Source organism: Dendrobates tinctorius, unplaced genomic scaffold (genome assembly GCF_039654945.1).
Source record: "Dendrobates tinctorius isolate UK_male_01 unplaced genomic scaffold, ASM3965494v1 ptg000027l, whole genome shotgun sequence".
In the NCBI taxonomy this organism is placed as follows: Eukaryota; Metazoa; Chordata; class Amphibia; order Anura; family Dendrobatidae; genus Dendrobates; species Dendrobates tinctorius.
Window position 1 is genome coordinate 11,830,527 of NW_027361695.1, and position 21,627 is coordinate 11,852,153.

The 21,627-nt window shown below is 47.6% G+C and overlaps 1 protein-coding gene across 5 annotated transcripts in view; it reads right to left on the reverse strand.

The window, feature by feature from the left end:
* The window catches only part of ATXN7 (ataxin 7), a 122,301-nt gene that overhangs the window by 48,037 nt on the left and 52,637 nt on the right, over positions 1 to 21,627 (reverse strand). For 4 of the 5 annotated variants that reach the window (XM_073569775.1, XM_073569773.1, XM_073569769.1 and 1 more), the window contains exons 3-4: positions 20,395 to 20,577; positions 20,260 to 20,322 (exon numbers count right to left, since the gene is read on the reverse strand). In XM_073569775.1, coding sequence (XP_073425876.1) covers positions 20,260 to 20,322; positions 20,395 to 20,569 — 238 coding nt within the window. In that variant the 5' untranslated portion in view covers positions 20,570 to 20,577. Of the gene's footprint in view, positions 1 to 20,259; positions 20,323 to 20,394; positions 20,578 to 20,738; positions 20,919 to 21,627 lie in introns of those variants that run through there. The other variant, XM_073569771.1, reaches the window with a different exon arrangement.

Genomic DNA, 21,627 nt, shown 5'->3' on the forward strand with positions numbered 1-21,627 from the left:
TTATGGTACTGTACACCACAGCAAAAACTGCTGCGGATCCGCAGCGGCCAAATCCGCTGCGGAACCGCAGCAGAATCCGCAGTGTGTGCACACACCCTAACCCTCAATTACTTTCAGACTCCCTACAATCTTCCCTGTCCCCAATCTCCTCTTTTTCCTGTCCTGATCTGATTTTTCATCACTACAACGACACTCTTACAACCACCCTTGACCAGGTAGCGCCCCTCACCCTCAGAACCTCCAAACACAGAGTAAAACAGCCCTGGCTCACATCGCAAACTCAATTTCCCCAGCGATGCTCTAGGAGTGCTGAACGCCGATGGAGAAAAACCCGCACACCAGAAGACTTCATCCACTTCAAATTTATGATAAGAACCTACAACTCTGCCCTTCACCTCGCCAAACAGACCTACTTCACCACCCTGATCTCCTCACTAGCCAACAACCCCAAGAAACTTTTTGACACCTTTCACTCCCTCCTCAGGCCAAAAGCACAAGCTCCTATCTCAGACATTTGTGCCAATGACCTGGCCTCCCATTTCATAGAGAAAATAGATAATCCGCTCCCAACCACCAAGTGCTGTGACTCCAATCCCTTCCTGCATCTCCCCTGACTCACTTTCCACATTTGATCCCATCACAGAAGAAGTCTCCAGACTCCTCTCTTCTTCTCGCCCAACTACATGCACTACCGACCCCATTCCCTCACATCTCCTCCAGTCTCTCCAGTCATCACAACTCACCTAACTACAATCTTTAATCTCTCCTCTGGCATTTTCCCATCCTCCTTCAAACACTCTATCATTACTCCATTATTAAAGAAACCTGCTCTCGACCTATCCTGCACAAACAACTACAGACCAGTCTCCAAACTCCCCTTCATCTCTAAACTTTTTGGAGCGCCTAGGTCTACTCCCGCCTTACCCGTTACCTCTCCACTCACTCCCTTCTAGACCCTTCACAGTCCGGCTTCCGCCCCCTACATTCGACTGAAACTGCACTCAACGTGACCAATGACCTTCTGACAGCAAAATGTAACAGTGACCACTCTCTGCTCATTCTTCTCGACCTTTCTACAGTTTTCGACACTGTTGACCACCATCTCCTACTCCATAGGCTCCAGTCACTAGGCATTAAGGACAATGCTCTCTCCTGGTTCTCTTCCTATCTCTCTGACCGCTCCTTCAGTGCTTTTTTCGCTGGCTCCACGTCATCTCCTCTTCCTCTCGCTGTCGGGGTACCTCAGGGCTCAGTCCTTGGCCCTCTTCTCTTCTCTCTCTACACAGCCCCAATTGGACAGACCATCAGCAGATTTAATACAAAAAATGGTGGGGGGAACAAGAGGCGCAATAGTGCCCTATCACTAGTGACACTTGAAGTTTGAGCGGTATAATACAGTTCCACTCACCTATTCCAGTTGTGTAACTCACAACTGGCTTGAGAGCATATCACAGAATCAGCTGCTGCAGGACCTCCACCAACCACTCGCACGTGGAAAAACCTTCAGAAAGTTGTGGGAAGCAGGGTGTGTTGCAGTCCGCGCTGCTGAGATTAACAAATCACCTGGGATGCAAGATGTTGTAGCAGTGTACTCCTTTATTTCCTCCTAAGCGTTTCGGCGCCCTTCCTGGCACCTTCCTCAGGGATCCCTGAGGAAGGTGCCAGGAAGGGCACCGAAACGCGTAGGAGGAAATAAAGGAGTACACTGCTACAACATCTTGCATCCCAGGTGATTTGTTAATCTCAGCAGCGCGGACTGCAACACACCCTGCTTCCCACAAACATCAGCAGATTTGGCTTTCAGTACCATCTTTATGCTGATGATACACAACTATATACGTCATCCCCCGACCTTACCCCCGCTGTACTACAGAACGCCAGTGACTATCTGTCCGCAGTCTCCAACGTCATGTCCGCTCTCTATCTGAAACTCAACCTCTCCAAAACTGAACTTCTTCTGCTCCCGCCATCTACTAACCTCCCTAAATCTGACATTTACCTCTCCGTGGGTGGCACCATAATAACATCCCGGCAGCAGGCACGCTGTCTGGGTGTTATGTTTGACACCAACCTCTCCTTCACATCCCATATACAATGTCTTGCCCGCTCTTGCCGCCTACACCTAAAGAACATCTCCAGAATTCGCCCTTTTCTCACCATGGAAACAACAAAAACCCTCACTGTAGCATTGATCCACTCCCGCCTGGATTACTGCAACGCTCTATTAATTGGCCTCCCCGTTACTCGACTATCCCCTCTCCAGTCCATACTTAATGCAGCAGCCAGGGTCATCTACCTGGCTAGTCGGTACTCGGACGCATCCGCTCTTCGCTAGTCCTTACATTGTCTGCCCATTCATTATAGGATCCAATTCAAAGTACTTGCTCTCACCCACAAAGCTCTCCACGGTGCGGCACCCCCCTACATCTCCTCCCTCATTTCTGTCTATCGGCCTAGCCGATCGCTGCGCTCTGCAAACGACTTTCGACTAACCTCTGCACTAATCCGCACCTCCTACTCCCGACTCCAAGACTTCTCCCGTGCTGCGCCAATCCTCTGGAATGCTCTGCCCCAAGAAATTAGGACTATCCACAATTTGCACAGTTTTAGGTGCTCCCTCAAAACACATCTATTCAGAGCAGTCTATCACGTTCACTAATCAGTCATTTTATGTGCAAGTGTGAGTATGTAGCTCATTCACTATCTCTGTCCCCCACCTTCTCAAGATGGCTGGACCATCATTACATCATTGTAAATACACCCCTGTACTCTGTATCTCTCCCACCTCATTGTAGATTGTAAGCTCACACGAGCAGGGGCGGCTTATTTTACTTTAATTATTGTATTGTTAACGTTGTTACTTATGACTTGTATTTTGAAACTGTTAAACTATGAAGCGCTGCGGAATATGTTGGCGCTATATAAAGATTATTATCATCATCATCTTCTACAGTTGCCATAAAAAAAAAAAAGAAGAAGATTACTATAAGAGGACTATTCCCTAATCAATGGAAAGGATCCCCAGCTGCAAGGCCAGTATTAGGAAGTGTGAACGGATCTGTGCACCACAGCGGCACTCAAGATCTACAGTGGTCAGACCACACGATATTGCCCTTTATATATATTGCACCATGGCATTTGTATTTATCAATAAAAGACCCTTAATCTAATTATTATTTTTCTAAATAGACGTTTAGGGCACAACCAGGAAAAAATTAAAACAAAAACAAATCACATTCTGCAACCAACAGAAATGATCAGGAAGGTCAGATGAGCAGGAAACTGAACGTATTTGTTATTTGCTGGGACTCATTGTGGTTATGATATCCAATCCCCCCGATGATGAAGAGAAATAAACCTGCAGCAGGGACCCCCGAGCTGAAGACTTGACTGTGGTAAATAGGTCACTTGCACATGCCAAGTGCTTGTGGTTTAGCAATACAGGAACTTTATGAAGTCCTTTGGGTCTCCGAGACATTTTCTGCTTTTTGCCCGTGGTCACACTGGATATCTCATCAATTAAACCTACATCCACACGAGGAGAACGTAATGTTTAGTCGATTTTTTTTTACAAAAGAAAAATGGAACATAAGACACCCGTTACCAAGAATATAATATATACACACTCATCATAACCAAAATGGTCCGGGACAACGTTTCGGTGAAGGCGACGATGTCTGCACATTAAAGGCGTAGTCTGGTGATAACTTATGGATCAGTGGGTGTCCAACCACTGGGACTCACACTGATCAGTAAGTTATTACCTATTCCGTGGATAACTAAAAAATGTATCCATCAGGCGCGCGCTTCTCAATGCCTTGTTCTTGCCAAGCTACATCGTTGGTTGTCGAAACGCACGTCGGGGTGGATGTCACTCAGGAGAGGGAGTCTCTTTACAACGGTAAGACCCTAAGCTACTTAAGTTAATTAAATGGTGAGCACTACAAGGAGCTGACATTCACCTATATTTGGATATTGATTATATTGGTTTAGTTATTTTTGCTATGTCCTGTAGTACATCTATGTATGAGTCACCATATCTTTATAGCACTATATATATTTGATAAGGCCACTCGTATATTTTAATTGTCTTGCACTAGACCCTGTATGTGCCAACATTACTATGCATTAGCACTTTATAAACTATTGAGTTACTCAATTACGGGACAACGATTTTTACAATAGCACCGTATATCCCTTTGTCCCTTCCGTCAATATTACCTATACATCATACTTACATGGGACGTGTATTGTGCAATTCCCAATAGCTGCATACACATAGACCTTATCACTTTTAACTTCAATAACATCCCTTTTTCCCTCTGGACAATGGTCAATTCAGTTCTATTTCCTTGGTGTGCGCCCCATGTGTAGGCTTATGTCATTGTTTTGGGATCTATTCTGTCACATGATTTAAAATTAAATTAAATATGATTATGGTTGATGTACTGGGACTTTATGGTCGGCTCCCTTTTTCTCTTGCAATCTACAAGCAGCATTTTGTCATTGGCCAGGATAGATCCCTGGTCCACAGCACGGTTTTTGGACACGGTTGCAGAAGCTCAGGTCCCCAGTTATCACTGGGGAGAAGACATAAGTGTTTAATAACCGCTTCTGCCATCTCTTTTCATTCTACTGTACGCTCGATGTGGAAAAGCTTTCTAATTACATTAAGAACTAGATTTGGAAATGTTGCAGATGCTTGTCAGACCCAAATACATATGGAAACATATTCTGGAGACAGCCAGAAGCTTCCGCTCAGCCAAAAATTAGGAAAATAGCTCAACCCCATACAACAAGTTTTTTTTAACAGAGTATCAGTAACAAAAGAACATCTGTGTCATTTAATTACATAATTAGGAGGGGTCATTAATATAATAATCTAAGAAAACCCCTTTAAATCATACGGATCGTGAAAGATTCTTACATGCTGTAACTTTGTAAAGTCTTGCTATTCAAAGCTTAGCCATTTCAGCTGCAAACTTTTCCTTCAACCTAAAAGGTGCCCTTGAAATTTACCATGCCTGATCATTCTTTCCCCACGACGTCTGCTGTCTGGGAAGGGTCGGGACACCAGTGAAATCAGCAAGTTCCTCTGATATCTTTCCAACGTGTATGGGCTCCTTAATTCCCGGACAGGCAGTTGTTCTCCTTCAGATGAAGATGGAACCTGGTCATGATGGCCACTATCTTCAAGCCTCATGTCTCACATTACACTAGAGACTTGATTGAAATCATGCAGATCCTGCTGTAATCACAGGACGTTTCTTTTTTTTTTTAGCTAGCAATTGTGCAGCAGGGAGAAAGTAAAGGGACTGCAGTAAATTCAGTATTAAACTGAATGCAGCCTGCAAGAGAAAAAAGCTAATAAAACAGCATAGCGCGATTATTTTTTAAAAAGTGGCCAAGTGAGATAACAAGAAATCTTGCATATGGTGGGAAAAAAGCCAACTACACCCAAAGTGTAAAATAAATGGTACAAAACAAAAATAAGAAAAAAAAAAATTCATGAGGAAGCTCACTGTTTGCAGAGCATTTCATATATTCCTACATTTGGCCACAGTTACAAAAGAAAAAAAAAAGTGTAAATATATTATACACACACACACACACACACATACAGCTCTGCTGGCAAAAATTAAGAGACCACTGCAAAATGTTCAGTTTGTCTGGTTTTTCTCTTTTATATTTTTGAGTAAAATGTTAATTGTTCTTTTAGGCCATGTGCGCACGATGCAGATATCCAGCGGATCCGCAGAGGATTTTACCGCGCAGAAACACTACATATCCGCATTGTGATGTACAGTAGCATGTTAGTCAATAGAAAAAAAAAAACGCTGTGCAGACGCTGCAGATTTTTCCGCGTGGTTTTCTTGTGGTTCAAAATATGCAGCATGTCACTTCTTTTGTGCGGTTTTCCACCTGCTCCATTCTCCAAATCTGCAGGGGAAAACCGCAAGAAAAAAGGAAGAAATCTGCAGGAAAAATGCAGGTCATTTGACAAGCAGATATCTTCAATTCTGCACGGAAAATTCCGCAGGGCCAAAAAAGTACGTGTGCACTTAGCCTTAGTCTATAAATTCCTGACAACATGTCTACGAATTTCCAGGCACTAAATTTTGTATTTATTTTCAGAAAATGAGAAATTGTCAAAAACGACAAAAAAATGCAGTGCTTTCAGATCTCAAATAATGCTAAGAAAACAAGTTCATAATCAATTAGAAACAACAATACTAATGTTTTAACTCAGGAAGAGTTCAGAAATGAATATTTTGTGGAATAAACATGATTGTTAATCACAGCTTTCCTGTGTCTTGGCTGCTTTCCACCAGTCTGTCTCACTGCTTTTGGGTGACCTTATGCCACTCCGGGTACACAAATGTAAGCAGTTCTTCTTTGATGGCTTGTGACTATCCATCTTCCTCTTGATTACATTCCAGAGGTTCTCAGTGGGGTTCAGGTCTGGAGATTGGGCTGGCCATGACAGGGATTTGATGTGGTGGTCCTTCATCCACACATTGATTGACCTAGCTGTGTGGCATGGCGCATTGTCCTGCTGGAAAAAACAGTCTTCAGAGTTGGGGAACATTGCCTGAGAAGAAGGAATCCACTGTTTTTCCAGGATAACCTTGTATGCGACTTGATTCGTACGTCCTTCGCAAAGATAAACCTGCCCAATTCCAGCCTTGCTGAAGCATCCCCAGATCATCACCGATCCTCCACCAAATTTCACAGTGGGTACAGACACTGTGGCTTGTACGCCTCTCCAGGTCTCCGTCTAACCATTAGACGACCAGGTGTTAGGCCAAGCTGAAAATTAGACTCCTCGGAGAAGATTACCTTACTCCAGTCCTCTATGGTCCAATCTTTATGGTCTTTGGCAAACTTCAGCCTGGCTCTCCTTTGCTTCTCATTGATGAAAGGCTTTTTTTTCTAGCTTTACATGACTTGAGCCCTGCCTCTAGGAGCCTGTTATGAACTGTTCTTGCCGTGCACTTCACCCCAACTGCCATTCCTTTTGTAGGCCACTTGATGTCATGCTGTGGTTGCTGAGTGACATTCGAATACGATGACGGTCATCCCGGTCAGTGGAGAGTCGTTTTCGCCCTCTGCTGGTCTGTACCTTTGTTGTCCCCAATGTCTGCTGCTTGACCTTGTTGTAATGGACTGCCAGTCTTAAAAATTTTAAGGATGGAGGCAACGTGACGGTCACTGTATCCCTCTGCTAGTAAAGCCAGAATTGAGCCCTTCTTTTCCTCACTCAAGACTTTTCTTTTCAACTGATTTGGCATGGTTAAACATAATTTTTTTCATTGCTATTACTTTTGGGATATTACTAGCACTTGTTTTGCCATCCAGCTTGTCCTATTGCAAGAGGATTGTGAACACCACCAGCAGGGGTTTTTATACTTTCCTTCGTTAAATAAGATTTGGTTCAGGTGATCACCTAATCAGAAGCACATTAAGTAGAATGAGGTGTACTCTGGTTGGAATTCACCTGACACTGGGATGGAATGGCTGTCAGACATGTAGAGGAGCTGATTATTAGGCTGTGTGCACACGCTGCGGATTTTGCTGCGGTTCCGCAGCGGATTTGGCCGCTGCGGACCCGCAGCAGTTTTTGCTGCGGTGTACAGTACCATTATTCCCTATGGGAATCAAAAACCGCAGTGCAGACGGTGCTGAATTTTCCGCGCGGATTATCTGCGGTTTTCAATCCGCAGAAAGAATTGACATGTCAATTCTTTCTGCGGATTCTCCTGCGGTTTGCCATCTCCTCCATTGAGGAGATGAAAAACCGCAGGGCAAAACCGCAGGTCTTTTGACCTGTGGTTTCACCTGCGGATTTTACAAAATCCGCGCGGATGAATCCGCACCACAATCCGCAGCGTGTGCACACAGCCTTATACAACTGCGCAGTAGTCTTTTAATTTTTGCCAGAGCTATATATTTACAAATGTAAATATTAGACAAAGAAAAACAAAAAGTAAACAAAATGCAGTTTTTAAAATCAAAGGTCTTTATTATTACGAGAAAGAGAAATCCAAACCTACAGGGCCCCGTGTGAAAAATGATTGCCCCCCCCCCTCCAAAAAAACAAAAACATAAATTAACTTTGGATTATCACATCTTTGGGAAGCAGAGTTCAAACTCCCTAGCCACAGGCAGGCCTGATTACTGCCACACCTGTTCTCAATCAACAAATCACTTAAATAGGACCTGCCTGACAAAGTGACCAAAAGTTCCTCAAGAGCTAGACATCATGCCGCAATCCAAAGAAATTCTGGAACAAATGAGAAACAAAGTAATTGAGATCTATTAGTCTGGAAAAGGTTATAAAGCCAATTCTAAAGCTTTGTGGCTCCAGCAAACCGCAGTGAGAGCCATTATCCACAAATGGCAAAAACATGGGAACAGTAGTGAACCTTCCCAGGAGTGGCCAGCTGACCAAAATTACCCCAAGAGTGCAGCGATGACTCATGCAAGAGGTCACAAAAGACCCCACAACAACATCCAAAGAACTGCAGGTCTCACTTGCTTCAGTTAAGGTCAGTGTTCATGACTCCAGGTAGAAAGAGACTGTGCAAAAATGGCCTACATGGCAAAGTTCCAAGACGAAAATCACTGCTGAGCAATACGAACAAAAAGGCTCATCTCAGTTTTGCCAGAAAACATCTTGATGATCCTCAAGAATTGTGGGAGAATACTCAGTGGACTGACAAGACAAAAATTGAACTTTTTGGAGGGTGTATGTCTCATTACATCTGGCGTAGAAGTAACACATCATTTCAGAATAGGAACATCATACCAACAGTAAAATATGGTGGTGGTAGTGTGATGATATGGGGTTGTTTTGCTGCTTCAGGACCTGAAAGACCTGCGCTCTACCAAAAAATCATGAAGGAGAATGTCGGGCCATCTGTTTGTGACCTCAAGCCGAAGCACACTTGGGTTACGCAGCAAGACAATGATCCAAAACACTCCATCAAGTCTACAACTGAATGGCTTAGGAAAAACAAAATAAAGACTTTGGAGTGGCCTAATCAAAGTTCTGGCCTTAATCCGATTGAGATACTGCGGCATGACCTTAAAAAGGCGGTTCTTGCTCGGAAACCCTCCAATGTGACTGAATTACAACAATTCTGCAAAGATGAGTGGGCCAAATCTCCTCCAGAGCGTTGTACAAGACTCATTGCCATTTATTGCAAACGCTTAATTGCAATTGTTGCTGCTAAGGGTGTCTCATCCAGTTATTAGGTTTAGGGGCAATCACTTTTACCACAGGGACCGGTAGGTTTGGATTTCTTTTTCCCTTAATAAAAAAAACAATTTAAAAACTGCATTTTGTGATTACTTGTGTTATCTTTGTCTAATATTTACATTTGTTTGGTGATCTGAGACATTTAAGTGTGACAAACATGCAAAAGAATAGGAAATCAGGAAGGGGGCAAATACCGTACTTTATCACACAATTGTATATACATGTACGGTATGTGTGTGCATACGTATATACGTGTGTGTGTATGTACGCATCATAAAACACAAGGGAAAATTCCAAATTGTCTCCTCAACAAGTATCCGACTCTACTCTTAAGCATGCATTCTCACTGTCTTTTCTGTGTCAGTTTGTAATATATGGTGCAAAGGTTCTTGGCATATAAGACAAACATATCTAAAGTCGAATAGGTGAATAGTGACCCCATTGAAATTCTACTTGTTCAATGCACCTGGAAGAAGCATTCTAATACCAACCCAGTGCACCTGGAAGGAAACCGGGAAGAAAACCGTCTAACACCAACCCAATGCACCTGGAAGAATCCATCTGACACCTCCCCAGTGCACCTGGAAGAAGCATTCTAATACCAACCCAATGCACCTGGAAGAAGCCATCTGACACCTCCCCAGTGCATCTGGAAGAAGCATTCTAATACCAACCCAATGCACCTGGAAGAAGCCATCTGACACCTCCCCAGTGCATCTGGAAGAAGCATTCTAATACCAACCCAATGCACCTGGAAGAAGCCATCTGACACCTCCCCAGTGCACCTGGAAGAAGCCGCCTGGCACTAACCCAATGCACCTGGAAGAAGCCATCTGACACCTCCCCAGTGCACCTGGAAGAAGCCGCCTGGCACTAACCCAATGCACATGGAAGAAGCCATCTGACACCTCCCCAGTGCACCTGGAAGAAGCCGCCTGGCACTAACTCAATGCACCTGGAAGAAGCCGCCTGACATCAACCCAGTGCACCTGGAAGAAAACTGTCTAACACCAACCCAGTGTACCTGGAAGAAGCCATCTGACACCAACCCAGTGCACCTGGAAGAAGCCGACTGACACCAACCCAATGCACCTGGAAGAAGCCATCTAACACCTCCCCAGTGCACCTGGAAGAAGCCGCCTGACACCAACCCAGTGCACTTGGAAGAAGTCGCCTGGCACTAACCCAATGCACCTGGAAGAAGCCGCCTGACACCAACCCAGTGCACCTGGAAGAAGCCATCTGACACCAACCCAGTGCACCTGGAAGAAGCCATCTGACACCTTTCCCAGAGCACTTGCAGCATGACTTGCATACAACACATCCACACTAGACTGTCATAACTTGCACTTATTTTTCCACAAATATAGGGTATTATTTTAATTAGAGGATAATTGTTGACACAGTCACTCCACTACTTCCATATATCAAACTGTTCCCTTTAAATGCACCCTTAATAATTATACAAAGACAGCAAGCCGCAATCTCTTCTCGCTGAAGGCAGGTACAGATGTACGCATGCAAATTATTACCGCGTAACCCCAGCCTAAGCCATTGACGGCATACGCGTGTTACACAGCGTTCAATGCGGAAGAAGAAGTGACAGAAATGTTCTCTCTAATACCCCAGCCACGGCTACTTAACACCGAGCCAATAATGATGCGCTTTAATATTGACACTAAAAAGGCCGTCTCTCATGGCAAGTCCCAGGAAAGTCGCCTTCAGATCCAGCCGTCAGGCTGCTGAGCGATAATTGCATGAGACAGTGTCACAGACCACAGTGGAGCAATCCGAACGGAGACGGGAGAAAGACTCTGACAATATGCTGGGGGCTACGAGAGCAGATTCTACAGCTTATTGAAAGGACCGAACTACGCATTAGCTCGGCTTATAATAAAGAAGCAATTAGCTGAAGATCTGGCCGGAGTGTGGCCTGATTTCTTGGCTTTGTACTGGCAGCCACAAAAGCCGCACATTACTTGGGCGCAAAATGAAGATGAAGAATCAAAGTTCTGCTTCTCCACTTTGCTTTCCCTTTTTAAAGCAGGGGTGTCCTTGTCGCCTGTCAGCTGCCATCATATAACATTGGGATTTGTATTCCAAACACGGCAGCTAGTGCAAGTCAATGTCTCACTGGCCTCCAGCCACAAGACAGCACGCATTAATGTGAAAGAGCTCGGAGGAGTCTACAAGGCTTAGGAATAAAAAAAAAATAATAATAATATTAGTAAACAGAACTTGGGTCATTCACTTGTTAACAAAAATTAAAACAAAACAAAACAAAAAAAAACCGGAGACATCCGTTTCTCAGAGAGCTGGGTGCCGGCCAATAGAGCAGCTTAAATGGTCATTGCTCTTTTAACAAACTTTGCAAAAAAAAAAAATATATATATAAGAAACCTTTTAATATAGCTTATCCTGAAAATATGCTTCTTTTTCCACTTAGTAAATGCTTATCTCACCCCAGTGCTGGATTCAGAGCTACGCTGCTCAGTAGTTATATATGATGTTCTCCATGCTGTTGCTATTTCTGAACACGGCCAGAAAGAGACAGGAGACTAGGAATCTCTGGTGCTGGATTCACAGCTACACTGCTCAGTAGTTCTGTCTAATGTCTTCCATGCTGTGTCTGCTTTTGAACATGGATATAAAGAGACAGGACAGCAGATATCCTTGGTGCTAGATTCACAGCTACACTACTCAGTATGTCTATACGATATCCTCCATGTTGTTGCTGCTTTTAAACATGGCTACAAAGGGACAGGAGAGCAGGAATCCCTTATTACTGTGCTGAGCACACCCACTAGCTCAGAGACAATCAAAACCTGCAAGATGCAAGTCATATAATGGCCAGATATAGTGTTATTATTCCTCATGTACACACATCACAGCTTATTCTGAAGAATCACCTAAAATCACAGGTGGTCTCAGGTGCAGTCATCCAACTTATCCAGACTTCACTGTATAATGAAAAGTTATGCAATCTTCCAAAACACCTTCTATATCAGTTCCTTGAACTTTTCAATATCTCAACTTGCTACGATTCAGTATAAATAATTAGTAGGATTTGCATGAGTCGCAGTCACCGTCCAGTAAGAGTCGGTACTCCCTCTCCCATTCCATCGAACATGACTGGATACATTTTCACCAACTCTACTTTTAACGAGACCCTGAGGTCAGAATACACCACTGAGTATTTCCCCTGTAACTGCAACAATTAGACCAGCCCAAGTTACAGGGAAAAACAGCTCTGAAGATGTGATATACTTAACACTGGGTCTAATAAGACGTTACCTGTAATCCAACAGTGATCACCTGATTACTGGGACCAACGGAGGCAGCTAGTCATCAGCCATATTCTCTGGATACCCACTTGTCTCAGATAACGAGCCAACTGACCCCACGATCTTCCATTTAGCCACTATATAGCACTGCAGGATTTTTTATGGAAGTCTTCTGCCACATAATGACTGATCAACCTAAGCAAGACACCTTGTAGAGGACAAAGCTAATAATACCTTCAGTGCCCAAATGCCAGAAATTGTCCTTTAATGAAATATGCGAATGACAGCCATGTCCCCAATAAGGTGCTATGCTTGGTTTGAACAGTGATGTTGCGCAGACTCCTTTTTCCCCACTCATGATGGGTGTTTCAGGACCGCACGGTTCCCCTACCTCCTGCTTACAGAGAGATGGAGCGCTCTTGATAACTTGACAGTTTCGACCAGAGGCATGGCTGCACCTTCGGCCCGAGCTGTGCACTCTCGCATGCTACAAGCAGATGGAGACTCGGCAGCGTTGGAAAAACGCAGTGGGACTCGAGCTGGTTTCAAGGCAGCGCTTGCAAGCTCATTAGCAAAGAGCTTGTGAGAGCTGCGCTCCTTACCTACACTGCAGAAAACAACACCAAAAATCTTTCAGATTTTGAGAGGATTTTTAATAACAAGTAAACTGCAAAGTTGCTCTGGTTTACAAGCACCGTTGCAATTTTACTCAATAAAGTTGATGAGAATAACCCTTTAAAAGGATCTGTTAACATAACCTCATAAGCACAATGAAAACTTGGGAGAAAGTGTCACACTCAAAAGTGATACCGTGACAGAAGGGGGAAGAAGTCCGCTCCCATGACTGAAGCAAATAAACTAATTTGTGCGGTTTCAGAGTCACCACAAAGCAAGAAAACAGTTTCCTTCTAGACATGGTCACACCTCACCGGCCTGAGTACCTCTCATAGTGGGCTTATGTTCTTAGGGGTATTAGCCGCCTCCTACAGGTATATCAGACAGGAATGGGGCCACATGTCTAACACCCTCACTACTAAGGCACAGCAACATGTATGGTTGCAGCCTAACTAGACATGCTTTGGAGTTAAAATATGTGCCACAGGTAAATTATCGCAGAGATTCTTCACCAATTCTTTTTTTTTTTTTTTCTGGATGAGATTTTGTAAAATCTCACCCACTTTTTTGCTGCTGCAGATTTTCCAACTTGCGTCATATGTCTATCGCCACCATATATTTGAGGATTGGTGATGTTAATCCTGAACTGTGAGACTGGTGGAAAGCAATTTACTAAAAAGAGGGTGCAAGTTATCCACCTTAGATATCTGTGGCCCATGCAAAGGTCATGGAAGATGTAGATCTACCTTCTTGGACCCTTGCCGATCTCCAGAAGGACGTGGAGAATAAACGGAGTAGTGGTCGCACGTGCTCGCTGCTACTGAAGCGATGAATGTCGTCAAGCACGCTTCCTTTGTTGTTTCTGAACTCTCCAAAAGGAATGGAGAAAACCGCACACGTGTGTAGCCTCCTCCCTAATTCACTCTTCTCCTAGATGTACTGGCCAACTCACCAGATGGGACGGAAGACGGGACCCCCATTCTGGAGATAGATGCAGGTTAATGTACACTCTGCACCCCATCTTGGCTGAAAAAGACAAATGTAGAAATTTTTACAAATTTATTAAGAGAAAAACTGAAGTATCACATGATCATAAGTATTCAGAGCCCAATTATATACATGATCTTAGAATCATAGAATCGTAGAGTTGGAAGGGACCTCCTGGGTCATCTGGTCCAACCCCCTGCTCAAAGCAGGATTCGCTAAATCATCCCAGTCAGATGTCTGTCCAGCCTCTGCTTGAAGACTTCCATTGAAGGAGAACTCACCACTTCTCGTGGCAGCTTGTTCCACTCATTGATCACTCTGTCAAAAAGTTTTTTCTAATATCTAATCTGTGTCTCCTCCCATTCAGTTTCATCCCATTGCTGCTTCTAGTCTTTCCTTGTGCAAATGAGAATAAAGATGATCCTTCTGCAATGTGACAGCCCTTTAGATATAGATAGAAGCACCTTTTGAGCTAGTACAGCCATGAATCTTCTTGGGAATGATGCAACAAGTTTTTCACACCTGGATTTGGGGATCCTCTGCCATTATTCCTTGCAGATCCTCTCCAGTTCCGTCAGGTTGGATGGTGAATGTTGGTGGACAGCCATTTTCAGGTCTCTCCAGAGATGCTCAATTGGGTTTAGGTCAGGGCTCTGGCTGGGTCAGTCAAGAATGGTCACAGTGTTGTTCTGAAGCCACTCCTTTGTTATTTTAGCTGTGTGCTTAGGGTCATTGTCTTGTTGGAAGGTGAACCTTCTGCCAAGTCTGAGGTCCAGAGCACTCTGGAAGATGTTTTCATTCAGGATCTCTCTGTACTTGGCTGCATTCATATTTCCTTCAATTGCAACCAGTCGTCCTGTCCCTACAGCTCAAAAACACCCCCATAGCATGATGCTGCCACCACCATGTTTCACTGTTGGGATTGTATTGGGCAGGTGATGAGCAGTGCCTGGTTTTCTCCACACACACCGCTTAGAATTATCACCAAAAAGTTCTTTGTCTCATCAGACCAGAGAATCTTATTTGTCATAGTCTGGGAGTCCTTCGTGTGTTTTTAGCAAACTATGCGGGTTTTCATATGTCTGGCACTGAGGAGAGGCTTCTGTCAGGCCACTCTGCCATAAAGGCCCGACTGGTGGAGGGCTGCAGTGATAGTTGACTTTGTGGAACTTTCTCCCATCTCCGTACTGCATCTGTAGAGCTCAGCCACAGTGATCTTGGGGTTCTTCTTTACCTCTCTCACAAAGGCTCTTCTCCCACGATTGCTCAGTTTGGCTGGACGGCCAGGTCTAGGAAGACTTCTGGTGGTCCCAAACTTCTTCCATTTAAAGGAAATCTGTCACCTAATTTTTCCATTATCAGCTACTGGCACCACCATCAGGGGCTTATCTACAGCATTCTATAATGCTGTAGATAAGCCCCCCCCCTGATGTAACCTGAAAGATAAGAAAAACAAGTTAGATTATACTCACCCAGGGGCGGTCCGGGTCTGGTCCTGAGAGTGTCACGGTCGGTTCGGCGCCTGTCTGACCTTTCCTCATCAGGGCAGAGCAGTGCACCTGCACAGGAGCCGCGATGGGAAGCAAAGAAGAGGACGTCATCGCTAGAAGATGGGAGGTGCCGGACCGGACCGCCCCTGGGTGAGTATCATCTAACTCATTTTTCTTCTCTTTCAGGTTACATTGGGGGTTTATCTACAGCATTACAGAATGCTGTAGATAAGCCCCTGATGGCGGTGCCGGCAGCTGATAGTTGAAAAAATAGGTGACAGATTCCCTTTAAGGATTATGGAGGCCACTGTGCTCTTAAGAACCTTGAGTACTGCATAAATTCTTTCGTAACCTTGGCCAGATGTATGGCTTGCCACAATTCTGTCTCTGAGCTCCTTGGCCAGTTCCTTTGACCTCATGATTCTCATTTGGTCTGACATGCACTGTGAGCTGTGAGGTCTTATATAGACAGGTGTGTGCCTTTAGGCTATGTGCACACGTATGCAGAAATTTCCTGAGAAAAACCAGACTCCTTCCCAGGAAATCGACAATTTTTTCGCATTTTTTTCGGATTTTTCACGTTTTTTTTCCGGAGCATCCTAATACAATGAAATCAGCAAATTTTCTGCAAAATTAATGAACATGCTGTTTTTTTTTGCGGAAAAAAAACGCATCATGGGCACAAAAATTGCGGATTTCATTCTAATAATAGGATGCTTAATGTATGCGTTTAAGCGGAAAAACGCAGCAAAAACGCAAAAAATCCTGAACGTGTGCACACAGCCTTACAGATCAAGTCCTATCAGTTTCATTACACAGCTGGACTCCAATGAAGGAGTAGAACCATCTCAAGGAGGATCACAAAGAAATGGACAGCGTGTGACTTAAATATGAGTGTCTGAGCAAAGGGGCTGAATACTTAGGACCGTGTGATATTTCAGTTTATCTTTTTTAATAAATTTGCAAAAATGTCTACATTTCTGTTTCTTTTCAGTGAAGGTGGGGTGCAGAGTGTACATTAATGGGGAAAAAAAATTAACTTTTTGAATTTACCAAATGGCTGCAATGAAACAAAGGGTGACAAATTTAAAGGGGTCCGAATACTAAAACAAGACCGTTGTCTACCCCGTTTATTCTTAAACATCAGCATCGGACTAATGCCGTGTATTAAAAGAATGGCAGAAAGTCGACACACAAGGATTTAGAAAAGATGATGCAAACATTGCACCTGAACAGCGAGAGGCGAAAATCACCGAGCAGGTGTCTAACCACAGAGCAAACAGCTAAAAAGAGAAGTTCAGGTCAGGTCACAGAGGCAGGAGACGTCATCACGGGGCGCCATGACTTGTGTCATCTCCCACAGACATCAAGCCCCTCGGTGACACCTTCCTACAAATCTCGGTGACTTTTTACAGGGTGCGTAGAGGTGAAAGGGCAATCACGCAGACATTGTTTATCCGTCACATGTCCACTGCTCCTTAAATCAGATCAGTCACCAGATTTCACTATGCAATCTGCATACATCATCAGATACATCTCGAACCTGATGAGGCTGGTGTGCTTACTTTAAAAAAAAATCCATGTCCGAAGCCTTTAATTTATTGAGTTGCTGGAGTCATAGAATACTCATCTTATGAGCCATTCTGACACATATTTTCAAAATAAGTACACCAGCCTCATCATGTCTTAGAAATATGTTTAACAAAATGTCCATTTTGTCATCTACATCGGCTGCTGAGCACAGTGATTGGCAGCAGTGCTGTTGACATGCTGTCACTGAGGCAGAGGAGGAGACGAACCACCGAACCCGAATGATCGAGTACTGGCTGTTTCTATTATTCTTAATACAGGCACTGACGGCGTACAGAATGCTGGAGAGGGGGGACAGACTAACTGCACAGGGTGCAGTACAGGGCTGCTCTAATATAGGGGGCACACAGGGACTGTTCTGATACAGAGGGAAGGCAGCGCAGTCCTGATACTGGGGGGCACACATGGCTTCTCCAATATCAGGGCTTGAGGGCACACAGGGCTTTACCTATACCAAGGATGGCGGGGCGCGCAGACAGGGATTTTCTGATACTGGGGAGGGGGGCACAAAATGGCCTGATCTGATACTGGGGAGCACACAGAGACTGTTCTGATAACAAGGTGCACACAGAGCAGTCTCAATATTGGGGGAAGGGTGCTACACGCAGGGCCGCCCTGAAACCGGAGGCGACACGCAGGGCCGCCCTGAAACCGGAGGCGACACGCAGGGCCCGTCCTCACACTGGAGGAGACACGCAGGGCCCGTCCTCACACTGGAGGAGACACGCAGGGCCCGTCCTCACACAGGAGGAGACACGCAGGGCCCGTCCTCACACTGGAGGAGACACGCAGGGCCCGTCCTCACACTGGAGGAGACACGCAGGGCCCGTCCTCACACTGGAGGAGACACGCAGGGCCCGTCCTCACACTGGAGGAGACACGCAGGGCCCGTCCTCACACTGGAGGAGACACGCAGGGCCCGTCCTCACACTGGAGGAGACACGCAGGGCCCGTCCTCACACTGGAGGAGACACGCAGGGCCCGTCCTCACACTGGAGGAGACACGCAGGGCCCGTCCTCACACTGGAGGAGACACGCAGGGCCCGTCCTCACACTGGAGGAGACACGCAGGGCCCGTCCTCACACTGGAGGAGACACGCAGGGCCCGTCCTCACACTGGAGGAGACACGCAGGGCCCGTCCTCACACTGGAGGAGACACGCAGGGCCCGTCCTCACACTGGAGGAGACACGCAGGGCCCGTCCTCACACTGGAGGAGACACGCAGGGCCCGTCCTCACACTGGAGGAGACACGCAGGGCCCGTCCTCACACTGGAGGAGACACGCAGGGCCCGTCCTCACACTGGAGGAGACACGCAGGGCCCGTCCTCACACTGGAGGAGACACGCAGGGCCCGTCCTCACACTGGAGGAGACACGCAGGGCCCGTCCTCACACTGGAGGAGACACGCAGGGCCCGTCCTCACACTGGAGGAGACACGCAGGGCCCGTCCTCACACTGGAGGAGACACGCAGGGCCCGTCCTCACACTGGAGGAGACACGCAGGGCCCGTCCTCACACTGGAGGAGACACGCAGGGCCCGTCCTCACACTGGAGGAGACACGCAGGGCCCGTCCTCACACTGGAGGGGACACGCAGGGCCCGTCCTCACACTGGAGGAGACACGCAGGGCCCGTCCTCACACTGGAGGAGACACGCAGGGCCCGTCCTCACACTGGAGGAGACACGCAGGGCCCGTCCTCACACTGGAGGAGACACGCAGGGCCCGTCCTCACACTGGAGGAGACACGCAGGGCCCGTCCTCACACTGGAGGAGACACGCAGGGCCCGTCCTCACACTGGAGGAGACACGCAGGGCCCGTCCTCACACTGGAGGAGACACGCAGGGCCCGTCCTCACACTGGAGGAGACACGCAGGGCCCGTCCTCACACTGGAGGAGACACGCAGGGCCCGTCCTCACACTGGAGGAGACACGCAGGGCCCGTCCTCACACTGGAGGAGACACGCAGGGCCCGTCCTCACACTGGAGGAGACACGCAGGGCCCGTCCTCACACTGGAGGAGACACGCAGGGCCCGTCCTCACACTGGAGGAGACACGCAGGGCCCGTCCTCACACTGGAGGAGACACGCAGGGCCCGTCCTCACACTGGAGGAGACACGCAGGGCCCGTCCTCACACTGGAGGAGACACGCAGGGCCCGTCCTCACACTGGAGGAGACACGCAGGGCCCGTCCTCACACTGGAGGAGACACGCAGGGCCCGTCCTCACACTGGAGGAGACACGCAGGGCCCGTCCTCACACTGGAGGAGACACGCAGGGCCCGTCCTCACACTGGAGGAGACACGCAGGGCCCGTCCTCACACTGGAGGAGACACGCAGGGCCCGTCCTCACACTGGAGGAGACACGCAGGGCCCGTCCTCACACTGGAGGAGACACGCAGGGCCCGTCCTCACACTGGAGGAGACACGCAGGGCCCGTCCTCACACTGGAGGAGACACGCAGGGCCCGTCCTCACACTGGAGGAGACACGCAGGGCCCGTCCTCACACTGGAGGAGACACGCAGGGCCCGTCCTCACACTGGAGGGGACACGCAGGGTCCGTCCTCACACTGGAGGGGACACGCAGGGCCCGTCCTCACACTGGAGGGGACACGCAGGGCCCGTCCTCACACTGGAGGGGACACGCAGGGCCCGTCCTCACACTGGAGGGGACACGCAGGGCCCGTCCTCACACTGGAGGGGACACGCAGGGCCCGTCCTCACACTGGAGGGGACACGCAGGGCCCGTCCTCACACTGGAGGGGACACGCAGGGCCCGTCCTCACACTGGAGGGGACACGCAGGGCCCGTCCTGATACCGGAGGGGACACGCAGGGCCGCCCTGATACCGGAGGGGACACGCAGGGCCGTCCTCACACTGGAGGGGACACGCAGGGCCGTCCTGATACCGAAGCGGACACGCACGGCCGTCCTGATACCGGCGGGGACACGCAGGGCCGTCCTCACACTGGAGGACACACAGGGCAGCACTGATCCGGGGGCACACAGGTGCAGGGCACACACTCACCCTCCTTGCTGAGTCTCATGGCTTCCCGTTTCTTGTCGCTCTCCTTGTAACTTTCGGCTGGCTCTGTGGAGATGTAGGGGAGCCGGTCAGTGTCAGGTCCCGTTCTCCCGTCCTCCCCCGGTGCCCAGCACTCACCGTCTTGCAGCCTGGCGGCGTCCAGCCAGTGTAGCCAGGGCTGCCCCAGCATGGCTCCGGGACTGGGCAGGGCCGCCGTCGCGCTGTCCCCGTGCTGCTGCTGCCGCCGTTGCTGCGGCCGGGCCCCCGCTCTGCGCTGCTCCCCTCTGACGTCATCCTCGGGCCGCTCCGACATTCTTTTTGCTACAATGTAAGAAGAAAGTGGTGAGTGACGGCGGCAGGAGGCGGCCCCGGTACCGGCGCTGGGGTCAGCCCTCCCCCCCGGCAACAAAGGGGTTAAACACGTGCAGTGTACGGCGCCACAGCCGGTGGCGGAGACATTAGCGACCCCCCGCCTCCATTACCGCTCAGTGCCGGCTGTTAGGTGAGGGTCCCGGCCCCCAGGGGGCCACAGCGCGTCATTCCGACCCCCAATATCCCCCGTGTGACCTGCCGGGGATTCCGGAGGCCAGAGCGGAATTACAGGTCTTCCTTCACCCGGCTCGTCCCTCCCAGCCCCCGCCCTCCTGACAGGAACTTCCCGCACACAGCCAGGAACATGTATATATCATGTGCGAGGTGTGAGGAGACGTGTGTACATGAGTATATCCTATATATACAGCCCGGAACATGTATATATCATGTGCGAGGTGTGAGGAGACGTGTGTACATGAGTATATCCTATATATACAGCCCGGAACATGTATATATCATGTGCGAGGTGTGAGGAGATGTGTGTACATGAGTATATCCTATATATACAGCCCGGAACATGTATATATCATGTGCGAGGTGTGAGGAGACGTGTGTACATGAGTATATCCTATATATACAGCCAGGAACATGTATATATCATGTGCGAGGTGTGAGGAGATGTGTGTACATGAGTATATCCTATATATACAGCCCGGAACATGTATATATCATGTGCGAGGTGTGAGGAGACGTGTGTACATCAGTATATCCTATATATACAGCCCGGAACATGTATATATCATGTGCGAGGTGTGAGGAGACGTGTGTACATGAGTATATCCTATATATACAGCCAGGAACATGTATATATCATGTGCGAGGTGTGAGGAGACGTGTGTACATCAGTATATCCTATATATACAGCCCGGAACATGTATATATCATGTGCGAGGTGTGAGGTGACGTGTGTACATGAGTATATCCTATATATACAGCCCGGAACATGTATATATCATGTGCGAGGTGTGAGGAGACGTGTGTACATGAGTATATCCTATA